This window comes from Aythya ferina, assembly GCF_964211825.1.
Source record: "Aythya ferina genome assembly, chromosome: 4".
Taxonomy (NCBI): domain Eukaryota; kingdom Metazoa; phylum Chordata; class Aves; order Anseriformes; family Anatidae; genus Aythya; species Aythya ferina.
The window spans coordinates 27,040,309-27,060,329 of record NC_140300.1 but is presented as its reverse complement, the minus strand read 5'-3'; the positions used below and the strand labels follow the sequence as shown (position 1 = coordinate 27,060,329).

At 37.1% G+C, this 20,021-nt stretch overlaps 1 protein-coding gene across 2 annotated transcripts in view; it reads left to right on the top strand.

Annotated features, from left to right (window-relative positions):
* CORIN (corin, serine peptidase) overlaps window positions 1-20,021 on the top strand; it is a 134,362-nt gene that overhangs the window by 56,846 nt on the left and 57,495 nt on the right. For both annotated transcript variants that reach the window (XM_084516696.1, XM_084516695.1), the window contains exons 5-6: window positions 1,432-1,613; window positions 14,591-14,704. In XM_084516696.1, the coding sequence (XP_084372822.1) occupies window positions 1,432-1,613; window positions 14,591-14,704 (296 nt within the window). The remainder of the gene's footprint in view (window positions 1-1,431; window positions 1,614-14,590; window positions 14,705-20,021) is intronic.

Genomic DNA, 20,021 nt, shown 5'->3' with positions numbered 1-20,021 from the left:
ACTAAAGTGAATCCTAGGGAGATATCCACACAATGAGAAAATGTAGTGATAAGGCATTAGGTATTATTGAGAGACCTTTTATGACATTTACATGCCTTATTTCAGTTACCTCAGCCAGAAGGCTGACATAGTCTTCTGACAAAGTCCACTCAGAGGTCTTGTTTTTCCTGCTATATATCTAGGCCTCTTTTCTTCCTAATTCGTTGATGTCTATAATATGATTTTTTTCTCTAGAGGTTATGCGATACTGTCAAGTTGGAGTTTAGTTATTTATACAGTGAGAACAGGTTTATTTATTGGGTGCCACCATCTAGTCACGTTAGTGCTTCCACTTTCCAGCCAGTGGATATTTGTCTTACATGTTGTTCTATATGTAACAGTCATATAGATTAAGTGTTTGCATGGGCAGGCAATGTGTCTCATTTGAGCTGTGTTATGGGTCTTTCAGATGCAATTGCACCTGCTTTTGCACTTGCTTACTGAGAGACTTGCCTCCACTGTGCTCCAGCAACAGCTTAGGTTAGTCTGTTTGACAGCAGTAATAATGTGCTCGCACAGATAGAGCTGACTGCTGCTGAGAAAGGCATTGAGCAGTTCTTTATAGCTAAGATTAACACTGGTTGTGCAAGAGCTTTTCTTGTCCACAAGAATATTTTTCAGGTGGTAGCTGGCAGTAAAGCAGAGAACTGTGTGTGTTGAGATTCAGATATTCCTTCCTGTGTGCATTATGCTGCAGTAGTCTATTGTAAATTATGTCTGCCACATATCATCTAACTTGGCCGAGGCTGCTTTGAAATTTCTTGTCTGCTCAAATCTTGACTAACTTGGCTAGCATTGTATCAGCTGTAATCTGGTAACTTTACTGTTTTTGTCCTTGTCCAGATGTACAGTTAGCATATTAATAGATTCCTAGCAATTTTTACTGACTTGTAAAACAGTTGTTGGTTCTCTCCATGAGCAGATTCAACACACCAAAGTTGTTAGAAAGCTTACCCAATCAAAAACATATACGTTTTTTTCCGAGTTAATGATTTTTTATCAGCTCATGAAAGTGCTTGACAAAAGTCTGAGTGGGTACATCTGCACAGTTTGGGGAAAGAAGGAGAGGATGAGGAAGCAATCTCTTCTCTTGTGTCAGTGCACTATTGCATTGCTTAAACTGTTGTTTAAAATCAGCTTGTGCAAATTTGGACTTAGAAACAGTTCTGAGCTTGACAGGGGCTTAAATGTAGCCTGAAAGCCAGAGCTGATGTTACTTTCAGTGACTAGTTTTTATGTACCCTTTTGGTGCAGCTCTGTAGAAAGTCAAATTTTTCAAAAGAATTAATTGCTACTTTTTTTTTTTTTTTTCTTAAAAAAAAAAATAAAATTTTTTGCTATCTGCAAGAGTGATAATCCTTTTTATCTTCGTTCTCTGTCTCTTTTCTCCAGTCAAAGCCTCTTGCCGTGCAGGACATTTTGCGAGGCAGCAAAAGAAGGGTGTGAACCTGTCCTGGGGATGGTAAACGCTTCTTGGCCAGAATTCCTCAAGTGTTCTCAATTTCACAACCAAACTGAAAATGACACAATGGAAAGGGTATGCTTCTCACCATACCAAGAAAAAGGAAAGCAATGTATGTTTCCATTCTCAACTTTTATACCATGTTCAAGAGTTCCTATTTAATAACGTATTATTTAATTCTATAGCATAAGCTCTGGGATGAAATTGTTGTTTCTGGTTCTGTTGTTATGTTAGTTCACATTACTGTGATAAGGCCTGATTGTCAGGAGGGTATAGTTTTGTCATGCTTTAACTGCTTTGGCGTATTTGCTGATTTTTTTTTAATTATTATTTTTATTTACTTTATTTTTTATAATACTTGTATTGATTTGAGGCTGTTTTATATTACATTAAAAATTATGAGCTGTTTCAAGGGAAAGAATGCAGGAGAAAAATAATAGACCCTCTAAAAATGTTCTGCTGACTTTCTCTTTGCTCTAGTAATAATAGGTTTGGTATTTGGAGCAGGAACTCAATAAACAGACAAATTTTAAACATTTCTTCTTTTTCCTTGCTGTAAAAGTGAGTCCAGAGCTGATCAAGATTTAAATTTTTCAAAAGGTTGGGTTCGTATACATCTGCTAGAGGCTTCTTAGACTTTTGGGAATAAAAGTCCCTGGAAGCCTATCTAAATACACGGCTTTTCCTTTTCCCCAGAGCTGCTGCTCTGTTCTCTAGATGCAATATAGATGAGATTAGACCTGGCAGCAACAAGACTGACTCTTTTTTCCTATTGGCCCCATTGCTAGAGTTCAAGATCTTGCTGGCATTTGAGACTTTACTGCTGATATTCATAATCCTGTGAGCCTATGTGGCAGAAGCTTGTACTGTCCATCAGTAGGTTTCAATTTTGTTAATGACTTTTGGGTGACAACAGGCAGGAAGAAATGATATGATAAGAACTAAATGATAAGAACCATTTTTCATTTCTTTTTAAAAAAGTGAGGTTATACATATGAGTTTAAAAAATCATTGAAGTTACTTACACAGTATATCTTTGAATGTTAGTTAATGCTACAGTTAATATCTGTATAGCCTGGCTTATATCTCCCTGCACTTTCTGAATATGCACAGAAATCTATCCTTTAATAATTAGATCAAGTCATTTTTCTAGTGAATTCCTCTACATCTGTTAGGGCATGTTTTGAGGGTTAATGAAGTAAAGGAGGCTGTTGTGCAATATGTATCCTTGCTTGTGGGAACATTTGTAATGGCTGTGGTGACAAAATAGATAAAGAAGGACAGTGTTTTCTTGAAGGTAGCTGAGCACTTTCTGGAAAAACTGAACACTATCCACAAGTCTCTAGCTCCATAAGTTCCTATGGGCTTCTGGGCAAGTTACTGTAGTGAAAGCCACTGGGAACAGTGTTTTGATTATATGAAATAAACGTATGCTAAATATACTGAAAAATTAAGTATCACGGGCCTCTACAAATTGGAAGCATTTTTTTTTTTTTTCCCCATGCTTCAGCTTCCCATTTGTGAAATGGGAATAAAACTGTCCTTTTAGCTTAGAGGGATGTTGTAACTATATGTGTTATGCCTTTGATATCATACAGGTTGAACATCCTATGAGCTAGGAATATAATAATTTTGTCTTCATGTCATCCACAGTAACAAGTAAGATAAGAGGCTGTAGTGTAAATGTATAAGGATGGTAAGTGGTTGTACACTGAGCAATGAGAGTAGCTAGCAATACTCAATAAATGACTAGCGTATCAGTAATTGGTTACACTAGTTCTCAGCATAGAATGAGGTATACTTCTGAAAAAACAACAGGATGTTAGAAACCCAGGTTTCATGCATATTGGTATACCTACTGAATACAAGGTATGATATAAGTATGCCTGTTATATTTGGACAAATTATAGGTGGCTGAACTTTTCAAAAGCCTCAATAAATCTAGGTAATTGAACTTTTAGATCAAACTGGAAGAGGTTGCTGACTTCTGAAACTTTCAAGTTTCAGACTAAAATGATATAGTTAGTATTTCATAATGCTAGAAAAGAATATGCTAGACTAGTGTCTGACTGATTATTCTTCCATAGTTTTTATGTCAGAATTTATATCTCTGTGACAGTAAACTGTATAAATTGCAGAAAAGCACACAGTGGATGCTTGCTGTTTCTCACTAGCGGAAAACATCTAGAGCCAGTTGTGAAATTCAGTGCCCTATCTGGCATACTGGAAACACAGGCTGCTTATTGGCAGCTCTGGCACCCTGTGGTATAAAATAAAAGGCATTTTTATTTAATTTATTCATGAACTAATGTGCATGATGCTTGGATATGAATAGCTTTCATATAGAATGATAACCTATAGAGAATATTTTGACATTTTTCATATAAAAGAATTTTTCTAACTTGATTCATGTTTGACTGAAAAAAAGTAGTTTCTCCCAGGCAGTAAACTGTTATAGAATACATACCTGATGTGGCCACAGAAGTACTGAATGTATTGGGAAATTTGAGCTGAATACCTTTATAGTAAAACCATCTGTGTTTGAAATGAATTGCAGAGAAAAAGGTTCAACATCCTAGACAGAGTTGATATCAATCATGTTGATACCATTTCACACAAATGGCAAAAGAATACCCAGTAGCTGACAATCAGCTACTATGAGAATTAAAATTCTAGGAATCCAGCTCTTGAGATTTAAGATCTGTTGAACTGGTTCCACAGTTCCACAGTGTAGTGGGCAAGCATCATCAGGCATTCATTCTGCACGGGTCCAATAATCTGTTCTTGGGGGCAAAAAAATCTCAGAAGCATTTCTGAGGGCTGCTAAGCATATCCCTAATCACAGAAATATTCCAGCCCTGTTTTTCCTGCTTTTAACTGTTATGGTGTTTTTCTGTTATTTTATGTGCTTTGAGCAGCCAACACAGCTGGTGCTGTTAAAACTGTGTAGAAAAAAACAGAGTAGCTTGAATGAGAAGTGAAGGAACACAATGAGCAGACTTATATTAACATGGAGCTCTAGGAACGCCCTGACATTATGCTTTAATGAATCTAAATGCCAATATTCTTTCAAAAGCAGCAGTGAGGCTTTTGGCTCTTTATACAGTGAAGTTTTCTAAGAAACAGTACGGAACTGTCAGACAATGTTCACTTTTGCATTACATTGAAGAGGCGTTAAGAAAGTCTGTTTTGGTTATTCTGTTAAAAAGTGATGCCCAAGAGGCATGAACTGCTCTTCATAGCTATGAGAACTGGAATAAGTAATACTATCTAAGCTATGTAAAAGACATAGTGTATTAAAATTTAAATACAGAATATAAATTTCACTGCATTGTTATGCTGTGTATTATTTACACTGTTAATTCTGAACGATATGAAAAAGTATATAACAAAAATTCCAAGTGTTCATTTCCAATTAAAAAATGTTTTAAAATAGCTAAAGGTTGTGCCAAATTATGAAAATATTTTTCATAGCATTTTTTTCAAGAACAAAGTTACAGTTTTGTCTTATGAGATTTTATCTCTCCACAGATAGATTTTGCAATATTTCTGAACATGAGCCAGCAGTGTGCCCAGGTGGCCAAGAAGGCCAACAGCATCCAGGCTTGTGTCAGGTGTAGTGTAGGCAGCAGGACCAGGGAGGCGATCATCCCCCTGTACTCTGCTCTGGTGAGGCTGCAACTTGAGTACTGCATTCAGCTTTGGGCCACTTACCACAAGGACATTGAGACCCTGGAGCATGTCCAGAGAAGGTCTACGAAGCTAGTGAAGGGCCTGGAAGGTCTTACGAGGAGCAGCTGAGGGAACTGGGGTTGTTTACTCTGGAGAGGAGGAGGCTCAAGGGAGACCTTATTGTTCTCTACAACTACCTGAAAGTAAGGTGTGGGGAGGTGGGGGTCAGCGTCTTCTCACAGATAACTAGTGAGAGGATAAGCAGAAATGGCCTCGAGTTGTGCCAGGGGAGGTTCAGGATGGAAATGAGGAGAAATTTCTTCTCAGAAAGAACAGTCAGGCACTGGGACAGGTTGCCCAGGGAGGTGGTGGTGTCACCGTCCTTGAGGGTGTTCAAGGAAAGGTTGGACATGGTGCTTAGGGAGGTGGTTTAATGTGTGACATTGGTGGTAGGGGGACGGTTGGACCAGATGATCTTGGAGGTCTTTTCCAACCTTAGTGATTCTGTGAATCTGTAAAGTAGTGAAAGTTAAATATATGAAAACACATTTTCTTCATGCACCTCTTATTGCAAATCCCCCTGAATTGCAATTTCATTCTTATTGGAGTGAATGCTATTGGTCTTAGCCCTGACTCAGATTTAATGGGGACATTGACTTTCTTTATGTTAGTTCTTTAAAATATCTATTTTTGTCTTCATTGGCTGTTTTTGTTTCTTTGTTTAATTTTTCTTCCATGTGAGAAAGTGATTTTACATACTGTAGTGATTTCTGGGTATTCTAATCATCCCTACATACTAAAAAGGCATATCCCTTCCTTTTAAGAGTTAAACTTTAAATCTGTAAAAAGTAAAGAATAAATAATAATAAAAAAGTTGTGAAAGTAAATGATAAAAAAATAATGCCATGAAATTAGAATCATAGAATCATAGAATCATAGAATATCCTGAGTTGGAAGGGACCCTTAAGGATCATCAAGTCCAACTCTCGACACCGCACAGGTCTACCCAAAAGTTCAGACCATGTGCCTAAGTTCACAGTCCAATCTCTTCTTAAATTCAGACAGGCTCGGTGCAGTGACCACTTCCCTGGGGAGCCTGTTCCAGTGTGCAACCACCCTCTCTGTGAAGAACCCCCTCCTGACGTCCAGCCTAAATTTCCCCTGCCTCAGCTTAACCCCGTTCCCGCGGGTCCTGTCACTAGTGTTAATGGAGAAAAGGTCTCCTGCCTCTTGACAACCCCTTACAAGGAAGTTGTAGACTGCGATGAGGTCTCCCCTCAGCCTCCTCTTCTCCAGGCTGAACAGGCCCAGTGACCTCAGCCGTTCCTCGTACGTCTTCCCCTCCAGGCCTTTCACCATCTTCGTAGCCCTCCTCTGGACACTTTCCAACAGTTTCATGTCCTTTTTATACTGTGGTGCCCAGAACTGCACACAGTACTCGAGGTGAGGCCGCACCAGCGCAGAGTAGAGCGGGACAATCACCTCCCTTGACCTACTAGCGATGTCGTTCTTGATGCACCCCAGGATACGATTGGCCCTCCTGGCTGCCAGGGCACACTGCTGGCTCATATTCAACTTGCTGTCTACCACGACCCCCAGATCCCTCTCTTCTAGGCTGCTCTCCAGCGTCTCATCGCCCAGTCTGTACATGCAGCCAGGGTTTCCCCGTCCCAGGTGCAGGACCCGGCACTTGCTCTTATTGAACTTCATGCGGTTGGTGATCGCCCAGCTCTCCAACCTGTCCAGATCCCTCTGCAAGGCCTTTACGCCCTCATTTGAGTCCACAACTCCTCCAAGTTTGGTGTCATCAGCAAACTTGCTCAAAATACCCTCTATTCCTACATCCAGATCATTTATAAAAATATTGAAAAGTACCGGCCCTAAAATGGAGCCTTGAGGGACCCCACTGGTGACCGCCCGCCAGCCTGACGCAGCTCCATTTACCATAACCCTTTGGGCCCTGCCCGTTAGCCAATTGCTCACCCATCGTATGATGTTTTTATTTAGCTGTATGGCGGACATTTTGTCCAGTAGGATCCTATGGGAAACCGTGTCAAAAGCCTTGCTGAAGTCCAAAAAAATCACATCAGCTGGTTTCCCTTGGTCCACCATACGGGTGATAAGTAACACATGCAATTACATTATAAGTAACACATGCAATTATAAATAACTTATATAACCTTTATATTCTTTAAGACAAAATTTTTTTGAACTTTTACACACTGGTTATTGCAGTAGTTCTTCAGTTGGATGCAGTCTTTTAATCAAGTTTTTCTGGTTAGAAGAGTTACAATATTTGGTGATCGGGAAAGCCATTACTGATATCCCAGATACTCTCCCTTATTGGGAAAAACATAGAAATTAATTATTGTACATATTGATAAATGCAGTGCAATGGCAACCTAAATGCTTGAATAATTGGTGTGAGCTCTTTTTCAGCTCTTCAGAGATGACACCCCAGGAGTTCTTAGCCTGTTTTAATCTGGATAAGAAGCATTTAATTGGAGCACCACATTAAGAATATTAGCAACAGTAATTTACTGCTTATGCATTCCATTTCAAGGTGCTGTAAAAACAAATAGTTAATAGATTTATTAATGGCACAACTACAGACTTCAGCAGAATTTGTTTATAACATTGCTTTTACCTAGGTTTACCTTTGTGTTTTGCAGTAACTTAGCTGAACAGTTCAAACATTCTTGTACTGGCTGTCATCATACATTACTTTGTCCTGCATAAACTGCTACAGTGAAAACAATACAGAAAATACTTAAGAAAAATGAATATAATGTGCGCAAGAAAGCTGCCAATTTTCTTGACCAAATATGCTGAACTAATGCAAATCTTGCTTTGCTTTGTTTGTTCCAAGCATCAAACACCAGTAAAAATTGTTCTGACCCTTTTTATTTAATTTTTATTTCCCTTTTGTGCGCTGTTTATCTTTCAGGACTCTTCATTCTGATATGAATTTGGAGAAATTGCTTTGAGAAACAGCTTTAGACAGAGACTCAGCTAGTAGAGACTCAAGGCAATCTCTGGTTACAACCAGATTTTATTTTATTTTAGTTTATTATTTTGTTTTATTTTACTTTATTTTATTTTATTTTATTTTATTTTATTTTATTTTATTTTATTTTATTTTATTTTATTTTATTTTATTTTATTTTATTTTATTTTATTTTATTTTATTTTAGACATTGAGAGGCTAATTATACAACACAGAAGTGATTTGAGAAAAAACTTTTAAAATCAGGAAGACATTATCTTTCTTCTGTGCCCTTGCATTCACTTAATGCAGTGAAAAGATGACAGAGGTGATATGTGTATCTGTAACACTGACACTGACCAGCTGGAAGACCAGCAACAGAGGGACCTTTTTTTGAGGCAAAGTATTTTTTTCAGAACTGTGATGGTGTTTCATGTGTGGAAACATTTACAGTTGAAGGAACTCTTTTTTCCCAAGCACTCATTCTTTACATCTGTTGACTTAACATTTTATTTTATTATGTCCATCAAGTTAATTTTTTTCTCCCATTGTGCCTCCCACACCATCTGCCTGCTTTCCTACTCCTTGCCTACTTCAATTCCAGCATGGAGTCTCTCATGTGGCCTTTTTAGGCCACTTCACTTGATTGGAAGAGAAAGGTCTCTTGTGTTCTTCTACCGTGGAGTTTTGCATTATAGGGAATTAAAGAAATGAACAGTTTCTTAAGAGGAAGGAGCTGCCAACTTTCCTAACTCAGTGATCGTGATCCTAGTATCAAAACTTTCTATAGCTGACAGTGACAAGGTGCAGACACTGTGCCTCAGGATACACAGAATACAGAGAGCAGGTGATGAAAATCTGCAGGCAAGAGAATACATGGATTCTTCTGAGTCCTACTGTGTTATTGTAACTGTGCGAATGACTGTATTTGAATCAGAACAGAAATCCTTGTAATACTGTTTCCAACAGCTGCTTTAAAATTATATGCCAACAGAGAAACAGAACAGGGCAAGACTCTGGGGCAATACTTGTTCAAAATCCTCCTGCATTTGCCATCTATTTGAAATTCAAGGAAATTCCTGAAATTTTTGACCCACCATAATTTTTTCTTCTACTGTTTTGTCCCTTTGTTTCATGAATCTACATTCATTTTAGTATCCACTAAATAAATATCCTGTAGTAAGGTGTTACAACGTATTTCTGCATTATATGAAAAGTACTACTAACTGATTTTTTAAGGCTATTTTATTTGATAGCATTCTTCATAGCATTAGACAGTGAATGGTGTCTCTTCTTCACTTTGAAAAAAATAATAGCACTTTTCATGGACATTTTCACAGATATACAATGCTTTAGCTTTTACTATGCTTTGAAATGCAACCAGATAATGTATTTGTTTCAGTTTGTGTTATCTGTAGTTAGTTATCCAGGGATGTGCCTGCATAATCCTCTAGAAGGCATTCCAATAATCTGGCTGAGAAGTAGAGCACATAAATGATCTTGGCACCTTGGAGACATTTTTGATAATATAGTAGCTGGAGGTAAAATAAAGCACTTTTTTTTCTTTTTTTTTTTTTTCTTTTTTTTTTTTTTTTTTCCATTAGTGGTTTTTAGTCAGGTATTTTTTGGAAACTTTTCCAGACTGTAAACCTCTCTGGCAAAGGTCTGAAATAAGCACCTGCAAATTGTTTCTCTGTCAGTAAGGATTGCTTCCATTTTCTTTGTGTCCCTTTCATCTAACATTGTGTCTTCTTCAGGAGAAGTGTTTGTTTTGGTACACAAGACAAGGCTTTTATAATTTCCATTAAAATCTGTTATTTGGAGATATGTTCAAGTTGTTAACCTTCTGGAAATGTCTTCTTGGACAAGCTTAATAGAAAACATAAATTAATTTCATTGGAGCTACAGTTCACAGTGTGTGTGCTCTCCTTGACCTGAGCTCTGCCCTGACTGGACCAATTATATTCAGTCATGGTCAGTTAGGAGACTCCAATAGGTGAGATGAATTTTCTTATGTTCACATAAGAAAAAGAAGATGTTCACATTAAAAAGCGTGCTAAGATGCTTCTAAAGAAATGGAGTAGATTGTGATGGAAATTAGAATGGATAGAAGCAGATAGAAGTAGGGAGGTATTAGGAAGAAAGAGTCAGAATGGTTTATAAGAATGTGAAAAAAAACTAGAAGTGAAAGTGGATTCCAGACTCTTTGTTCTTCTGATGCCTAAGAAAAACAGTTGGATAAATATCCTTGCTGTTTTTTACCTTTGTTCTCCGAAGCCATACTGGCACATTCACATGCAACATAGAGCCCTGTTATTGTTACTACCTTACTACAAATGAAGATCTGTACTGATGGCAGAGATCAATAAGCAAATCAAGATGGTTCCTCTAATAGTTCCTTTTGATCTATATTATATTATTTTTTGAACATGCAGAAAATTGCATAAAAACCCAATTTAGAAGAATATAAGATTTCCAAGTTAGTTAAAGTTGCCTTTCCAACCTATAATAACTTTCTTGTATGATGAATTACAGTATTTTGATTATTTAATCTTCTATTTTTATCTGACATCATTGTCTATGAGATAAATGCTGGTCTACAGAGAATTAGAGTTCAGCTGAGGAAGGCCTCGCTGTAGTGCTTACTAATTGTAGAGACTGGAAAGTGCAATATGTAAGGCAATGTGTATATCTGGTGTTCATTTGCAACTGAAGTATGTTCTTGAAGTTACATGAATGCAATATGAGAGTCTTCGCAGAAAAAAAAAAAAAGTACTGAAAATATCTCAGATTGGACAATGGAAATTATTATTCATTATTTCTTATAATTTTGACCTTAATTTCTCAGTGCCTCTTTTTCCCCCTGTAAAATAAAAATGTGGACGCTATGTAATACTATGTTGCTGTTAAGTGTAATGTATTTTTCAGTTTGTAACACCCTTCCAAAATTAGAAAAAAAGAGACGAGTCTGTAACACTTCAGTGAGTAATGAGAGGTTTTGCCCCATCTTGCATCTGATTAAGAGACATAAATGTTAAATACCACAAACAAGTAGAAAGAAATTGTTTGTAAGTCTCTTATGTACTTTGGACACGTTTCTGCAAAATTAGAAACTTTCTGTAAAATAACTTGCATATGTAGCTTCCACTGCATGGCTCCATTACACAGCTATAAAATAATATTTTTATAGCAAAATCAAGATCATATGCTGCCCAGGTGGAGAGTGCACCTGGGAACGTAAAAGAAAAGATTTTGAAAGTATTCATACACGTTTCTATTGCAAACACATTTTTGTACAAGGGTGTGTGTGTTGACAAAAGACTGCCCCATTTCTTGGGGATGATAAAATAATATTTCAGTCATAGAAAAACAGACAAATATGTTGAGAAAAAAAAAATCCTCTGCTGCCAAAAGTTAGGAATAAAAACGAAAGTGCTCTGTGTGTGTGTGTACATGTGTATCTATTGCCATAATGCAATAGAAAGGACAGTTAAACTAGAACTGCAAATAAAATTGGAAATCTGGATAATTAATGGCACTTGCAGTCAGTGCAAGCTGGAACTATTATATATGAAGACCATATTCTGAATGTCAAGTGCTCAGTGGTACATCACAGCATCCACTATGGAATTCATGGTTCAGCAAAGTGTGAAGAATATCACATTGTTATACAGAAAGGCTGATCATGAGCAGAAATTATTTTGAAATGATTTTGTTTTTTGCATGCACACTAAAGGCTCCTTCTTTAATCTCAAGGGCAGATTTAACAGGTATAATAGTCTGATAGTCATGACTATCTGTTTTCTAAAATGGGTCATTTATTGATGACAATTTTAAATGGATTTTTTCTATCTCAACAATTTTATTATTTCCACTGAGATTTATCTTTCAGGTTTTTCTTGTGGCTTTCTTGCATTCAGTGATGTTCCTCTGAGAGCTTTGTTTTCCAAAGTGGAAATACATTTCAGTCCCTATGGGAAATCTTGAATATCAATTCATTTTGTGAAAATAAGTTCATAAGTCTCCTGCAGCATAAGCTTCATAGTACGAAGGTTAATGAGTTTTCTCCAACCTTACAGCTTTTCACATCGGAATAAAAGAAAATGGCATAACATCTGCTATCCTTCAATCTAAAGCACTATAAGATCTTTAAATAAAAGCCATACGCTTGAGAATTTAAGGAAAAAAAATATTTTTTTGGTACAGAACCACAGAATGGTTGAGGTTGGAAGGGGCCTCTGGAGGCCATCTGTTCCAACCAGCTCCAGCAGGGCCTCCCACAGCAGGTTGCCCAGGTCCACGTCCAGGTGGCTTTTGAATATCTCCAAGGAGGGGGACTCCACTGCCTCTCTGGGCAAGCAGTTCCATTACTCAGGCAAATACACTTACTAAAATCAAAAGGAACATCACAAGAAAATGAATTCTTTAAATTCTATGAAATGGTATGGCTTAAAAACTAAATCAAGCAGATAAAATTGATGTCATCATGGACAGTCAATATTTACTACTTTGTGTTTCTCATCTCTTTCTAGCTTTCATCTTTTATACCCTTAAATTGTATCTGCATACTTTGTGAAACATTCCCAGATTTCATCAGCATAATTTTGCTTTTCATTTTGTTTCATTTTTATATCTGCATCTTCTGAAGATACATAAATTGAGATTAAAGCTATGCTCTAAGTTACTTCACAACAGCCTGTGTTGTTGGGAGAGATTAAAAAAACCTTTCATTTTGTAAATGAAATATTGGCTCCAGGAAGAAGAGTTAAAATAAGATGTTAGCACTGTGTGAGCTTGGGGACTGACCTTTCACTTGAGCTTAGTTTTTGTTTGCCTATGAATGTGCTTAATGAACACATTATTGTGGTTAATCGTTTTTCTGTACGACACCTACACTAGGAATTCCAGTGAGTGCAGCACCAAGTAAAGTGTTGACACAAACATCATGAATGTCACTGATTTATTAATGCCTTCATCTGTAATATATGCAGTGTGATACCTTTGTGCTTTATCTTTCATTATTAACTGCATTGCTAAACTGAGGTCGTAAAAGCTTATGCTACTAAAAATTATGTACTTGGAAATTCAATTATTTTTACTTAATTTAATTTTAAAAATTTCAGTGTGTATTCTGCATGAATATACTTGTAGGCAGGCATTTTTTGAGGAACACAAAATTATACTGAAAATGCTCATTTTTTTTTTTCTTTTGAGTTGTAGATTAAAAATATATTTTTCTAGACTCTGTTAAGCTTCAGATTCAGAGAGTGTAATGAGAAGAAATAAGAACTGCAATCCAGGGAAAAATGCAAATATGTATTTTTTAAAATAGGAAATATGGAGCTATGTTTTGATTAGGTGCAAAATGATGTTAACAGAGGAAGAGATTCTATAACTGCTGCTGCTGAAACTGCTGATTTTTCATACTTGTGCTTTGTTTTGTGGTAAAGTTGGAAAGCTACAATCACAGAGATAAAGACAGTTTATTAAGACAGGAAAATACTAAAGACAATAATAATAATAATAACAACAATGATGATAATAGTACTACTAATAATAATGTGTACAAAACAAGTGATGCACAATGCAATTGCTCACCACCTGCTGACCGATGCCCAGCCTAACCCCGAGCAGTCCGTTCCCCTCCCCTGGCTAGCCACCCCTATATACTGTTTAGCATGACGTCAGATGGTATGGAATACCCCTTTGGCTAGTTTCGGTCACCTGTCCTGGGTCTGTCCCCTCCCGGCTCTTGCTGCACCCCAGCCTGTCCATTGGCAGGACAGAGTGAGAAGCTGAAATGTCCTTGACTTGGTGCAAGCACTGCCCTGCAACAATTAAAACATCGGGGTGTTATCAGCACTCTTCTCATCCTAAGCCAAAACATAGCATTCTACCAGCTACTAGGAAGAAAATTAACTCTGTCCTAACTGAAACCAGGACAAACACTGATGATGGTCTTCTAGCATTCTGGGAGTTATAAGGATATTTGAAGAATTCTTCCCTATAGAAAGCATCTGTGCTATGACATTGTTAAGTCTTTACTTAGTAACTTTTTGCCTCAATGCCTAGGCTGGGAAGATCTATTTGTTGTAACTGTAGTTGGATATTTCATCCCATGCATCTATTTAATGGAAAGAGTTTGCTTAATCCTATCCTAAAATCAGTATTAAAAGAGTTAATCTGAGGAGGTGCTTTTTAGAGACAAAGATAGATTGAATCCTACTGATTAGCTCAGTCTAGATACCTGTTTTTTTAAATAACAAAAGTTAGATGAAAATGCCAGCTTGAACTTGCTTGAATTTGATTAATTTGAGGTTTGTTGCTTAAGTGTATCAGTGAAGACTCAGTCTTCTAAATACCTTTCATTTTTGCTTATTTTTAACATATATCTAAAGTTTAACACATATTCTTTCTTTCCTCTTTTCCAGCACTATGTGGAGGAGAGGAGAGTTTTTTGTGTGCCAGTGGGATCTGCATCCCAGGGAAACTGCAGTGTAATGGCTACAATGACTGTGATGACTGGAGTGATGAGGTCCATTGCAGTAAGTTTCTTACATCCTGCAGTGCTCTCTGAAAGCACTGAATCCATTCAGGGAAGCCCAAAAGCTAAAGTAGTCTATCGGAACAGGATAAGAGCTTTGCACAGTATTTGTATATATTGACATTTGGACTTTCTCAGTTGCCACTGTTTACCTTTGCTCACTCTTACTGCAGATTGTATTTCAATCTATCAAAGTTTATGCTTGGAAACAGATTTCATTAGCAGTTAAGAATTGCTAAGATTTCTGAAAGGAGCTACATGGAAATATTTTGGAGCAACTTTTTAAAAATGGGTCAGTGACATGCCAAAAAGAACACTTCTTTTAATGAACTGAAAACTGTTAGGTATATCTTTTTCCTAGTCCTTGGCATTAATTTTGTTTTTTGTAATGTTAAGCTAAAAAATTCAAAATTGCCTGTCAGTCCCAAGTTCTATTAGAAATGGGAAAATAAGAAGTTATTAATGTAAGAATAAAAACTTTACATGTTTTGAAAAAACAAGCATAAATGAGATTAATTAAGACTACTTTTAAAAGAGAGACTGTCTTTAAAACAACACAGGGTTTATACGTAGAAGATGTCTTTTATTTTATCACCTGTTTGAGTTGGGGAGTAGGGGTGAAGAAAAACCTTTGCCAGATAAGCAGCAGTTACACAGCAGAAACAGTGACACTGAAGGAGGACTTATTCACCTGAAAGTTTGTCTGATAAAAGATTGTCTTTCCTGTAGTACATGCCCCTTTCAAATTCTGAAGTCACCACAATTAGAGGAACATTTTCACCAGAATTTAATAAAGGATGGAAATACACCATAAATATGGTATAAAGTATGGAAATGCACCATAAAGGCATTCAGGACAACATTACTGTTACCTTGTATTAGTTATTTTTATTGCCAATACTAACCCCAACATTATGATTTGTGCACAGCAGTGTTCTCTTCCTAGTTATTAAGTCCAAATGTTATTTCCTTTATAGGAAAGTTTTATCTAACATGAAAATTTTTCATGTTAGATAAATTTTCATGTTTTTCATGAAAACGTTTCATGAATTTGCATGAATGAAAATTTGAATAACATTAAAATTTTTGTTAACCCTGGGGGATAGAGGAAAAAGAATATAAGAGACTATCAGCAGGTTTGGTTTAGAGTAAATGTATTGAGGAGGTATATGCAAGATATACCTGGGTATAAGCAAATGGCTCAGTTCTAGGCTTATTTCTGCTCCATTAATTGCTGAGGAGCTGTTTTGTCCACATAAAGTAACCAACAAGGACTGAGAATACAGATGGAGAAGAATATTTGGACTCTTTAGCAAACAAACTTTTGCAGCAGATGACTGATACAGAGCAGGAATTACCCAGAAATACAAGTATTTCTACTACTCACGTGAAGAGAATACATGAGACTCCTCACAATTTACATGATTGTTAGGAGATCCTGAGTCAATTAGAACTGTAAGGAGAGTTTTTTACAGTTACTTCACAAATGTGATTAAGAGGCTTTTAAAATCAAATGGTCAAGTTTTATTAGAAGGTAAAGAATAATAAAACAGAAAACTGAAAGAAACATGATAAACCAGAATAGAAATGAAAAGGATTTACAAAGAAAACTGCCTTTGCTTGCTGTGGCCTTCAGGTTGGGTCTTTTATACAAGCTCAAGTCCAGTCAACTCAGGAGCTCTTTTCCTCAGTCAGTTCTGCTCTGTCCTCTTTTGCCCTTGGAAGGTTTCTTTCTCTATCATAAATGCTTTACCTTTATGCCTTGTTTGAAAATCAAACCATTTAAATTAATCATTATTTCTGAAGGAAATTAATGTGGAAAAACTTAGTGAGGAGATCTTATTGTTAAGAAAGGCGGTATTTATCCTAAACAAAACAAAACATATGTCATTCATTTGCAGTCATTCTCATTGATTTAATTTTCTCACCTCCAGTGTGTATACAGGTGGTCTGGTTAAAGTCTCTTGTGTTTGATAGGGAAGATGAAAAACACTTGCTTTTTTATCATCTTAGTGTCATTTTGGTTTCTTCTTTGGCAAAGAAAAGTTAATCTTCAGATAAGCATTTTACAGTCCTAGGGAGCGAGCACTTTTTGGAAAACTTTTTTGAAAATATTCCTGAAACTCACTTTTTTTTTTTTCCTTTCCATGTGTCTCCAGGGTTGGTCTTGACCTTTAGGTCAAGCTGTTCTTTATCTTTTTGCTGTCAGATCATTTAAATGAGATTGCATTTACACTGCTCTGTAGCAATTAACAAACAGCATTCCTTTAACACTTGTTCTGCTCTTTCTTTTGATGTTGTCACACATACACACATTTAGTTTCATGGTTAATTCATGCTGATCTTAATATTTTTGTTACTCATTTCTACATTTCCTCCCACAATTTTGTTAAAGAAAAGACAGCTGCAGTAATAGCACAGCAGCCTTCTTGTTGGCTACTTTAGGGTTAATTCCAATGCACCTGATGGGTGCATTGATATTTGGTTTTAGTGCCTTGATCAGTTCATTCTATGGAGGGACCACATGACAAGAGATGAAGCCCATTCACCTCAATACCTTTGGTCTTAAAGGTACTGCTCAGTCATGTTTGAACCATAATTTCCACATAAAAATCTGGTTACAAATGCAATTGTAACCAGAAGCATTCCCCCTGGAACATGCAGTTTCCTGTTGAAGCTTCCCTAATTTGCAATCCCAAAATATAGGACTTGTTACATTTCTTTTAGATGCACCAATCTGAAGAGATGTCTCTGGTTTCTAGTTACGAAAATACATTCTTCAGTGACTGAGTCATCTGTCCCTGTGCAGTTGACTTCTTTTGACCTAAATGTCTAAAGTGGCTCTGCAGAGAATCAGCTGGGAGAGTCTTCTGATGTATGATTCATCTGATTTGAAGCAGATATTTTGGACTGTATGCTTTAGAAACTAAATTATGTAGATGTCTATAAGGTTGTGTGAGGTGAATCTAACAGTTGTGCCTCCTTAGTCTTAATGTTGAAAATTATATATATTATGAAATGTACAAACCTCTAGTTTACATCTTTTTTTACATCAATAGTTCTTGCTGGATTCAATGAATTGATTACTTTTCTACTCCTGGCTCTTGGTGTGCATTTTTCTCTTCTTTTCTGTGGTGGGTCATAAGTATTATGCAAGCAATAGTTAGGCTTTAGCAGAATCAGTCCCTCATTTTCAAGTATAATGTCATTTATTATGACTTAGAAATGTCACCTTTTTACACAGCTGCATCCCAGATCTGATACTTAGGCTTTCAACATGCTGTTTATGCCATTTATTCTGTGACCTTGTGCAATGGACGGTACCAACTGAGGAATCAGAATTCAGGTTGGCCAACTATCACGTAGGAATGTGAACAGAAAAGAAACTGTAACACTGATCTACAAATACATAAATTATCAGTGCTGAAACCTGGAACTCTCAGAAAGGTCTTAATGAGTAAGTCTGACACACAATATAGCAAATGCAACAGTCTCTCTTACATCTCTCCATCCCTCAGGAGGTTATATGATGCAGTAGTGAAATGCTGAAAACTGGGTGTGTGTGAACAGAGATCTAAGGGTTGCTGAATGCAAAAGATTGGCTCGGCTTCAAAATATTCTTGGGTTTAGTGGAGTATGGAATAGAAATTTGTGTTTTATCTTGGCTTGTCCCATCATGAACAAAGTTTAAGTTGAGCCTGTTAAAAACACAAAGTGCTCTTTTTCTGATTGAAGTAAGTAGCTGTCTATATATTATTGCCAATACCTTGATGAAAATGTATGTTAAGACTGTTAGGTTTTCTGAAACTAGATGATCTTTAAGGTCCCTTCCAACCCAAGACATTCTATGATTCATATTCACTTATTCAAAGTGAACCTTATTTCCTTGAAAGGAAACCTGTATTCTTTTTCTTCACCTTGTGTGGGCCTGAGAGTTGCCATTAAGGCACATGCAAGACAGGGAAATTATCTGGGACAGCCAGTATAGCTTCACCAAGGGCAAATCACACCTGACCAGTCTTGTGGCCTTCTATCATGTGACTGCATCAGTCGACAAGGGAAGACCGACTAACAACACCTATCTGAACTTCTATAAGGTCTTTGAGATGGTCCCACATGACATCCTGATCTCTAAATTGGAAAGAAATGGATTTAAAGGGTGGCCTATTTGGTGGATAAGGAATTGGCTGGATGGCTGCACCCAGAGAATTGTGGTCAATGGAACTGTGGTCTAAGTGGAGGCTGGTGATGAATGGTGTCCCTCAGGGGTCTGTCTTGGAACCAGTGCTATTCAATGTCTTTATCAATGACATAGACAATAGGATTGAGTACACCCTCAGCAAGTTTGCAGATGACACCAATGTGAGTGTTGCAGTTGATACAACAGAGGAAGGGATGCCATCCAAAGGGACCTGGACAGGCTTGAAATTGGGTCCATGTGAACCTAAAGAAGTTCAACAAGGTGAAGTACAGATGCTGCACCTGGGTTTGGGCAATCCCAGACATGAGGGTCAACTGGGAGAAGAATTCATTGAGTTCTCACTCACAATGAGAGAACACTCATGTGCTGCTGTGTGACCTGATCTAGGTATTGCTGCTCCATCAAGGGGATTGGACTAGATGATCTTACTATGAGGGTGGTGAGGCACTGGAACAGATTGCCCAGAGGAGCTGTGGATGCCCCGTCCCTGGTAGTGTTCAAGGCCAGGCTGGACAGGGCTTTGGGCAGCCTAGTCTAGTGGGAGGTGTCTTTACCCATGGCAGAGGGTTGGAACTGGGTGGTCTTTAAGGTCTCTTCCAACCCAAGCCATTCCATGACTGTGATTCTGTGTTTTAAGTGTCACTGCTGCAGCTGCAGAGGTATGAATGTAAACATGAATGGGGGTATGAATGGAAATTAAACAGTGAATTTAATGAGAGGAAACATCATAGTAAAAACAGCTTTTTTTCATTTGCAGGAGGAGGAATAGAAGGATAGAAACTGTCAGAGTTGTGAACTGATCAATAAGGATAAAGGATGCCAGAGTATTTTATGCTGTTTCATATTCAAGACAATGTTTAGAGTTTTACTCTCAGATGGCTACTATTCTTCTCACATGAAACTAGAACATACATATTTTAATTTAGTTTGGGTTTTTTGGTATTTACTGTTTCATGCCTTTTATTCTTTTAAAGCTAAACTAATGATTGACTGCAAAACTCATGGCCTAGCCATAGTATTGTGCTTCATCCCCTGAAGCATTGTCCTATAAATTATGTTTGGACTTTCTAAGATGATGTGAAACTAGTAGAAAGTATAAATGCTTCTGTGGCAGAAG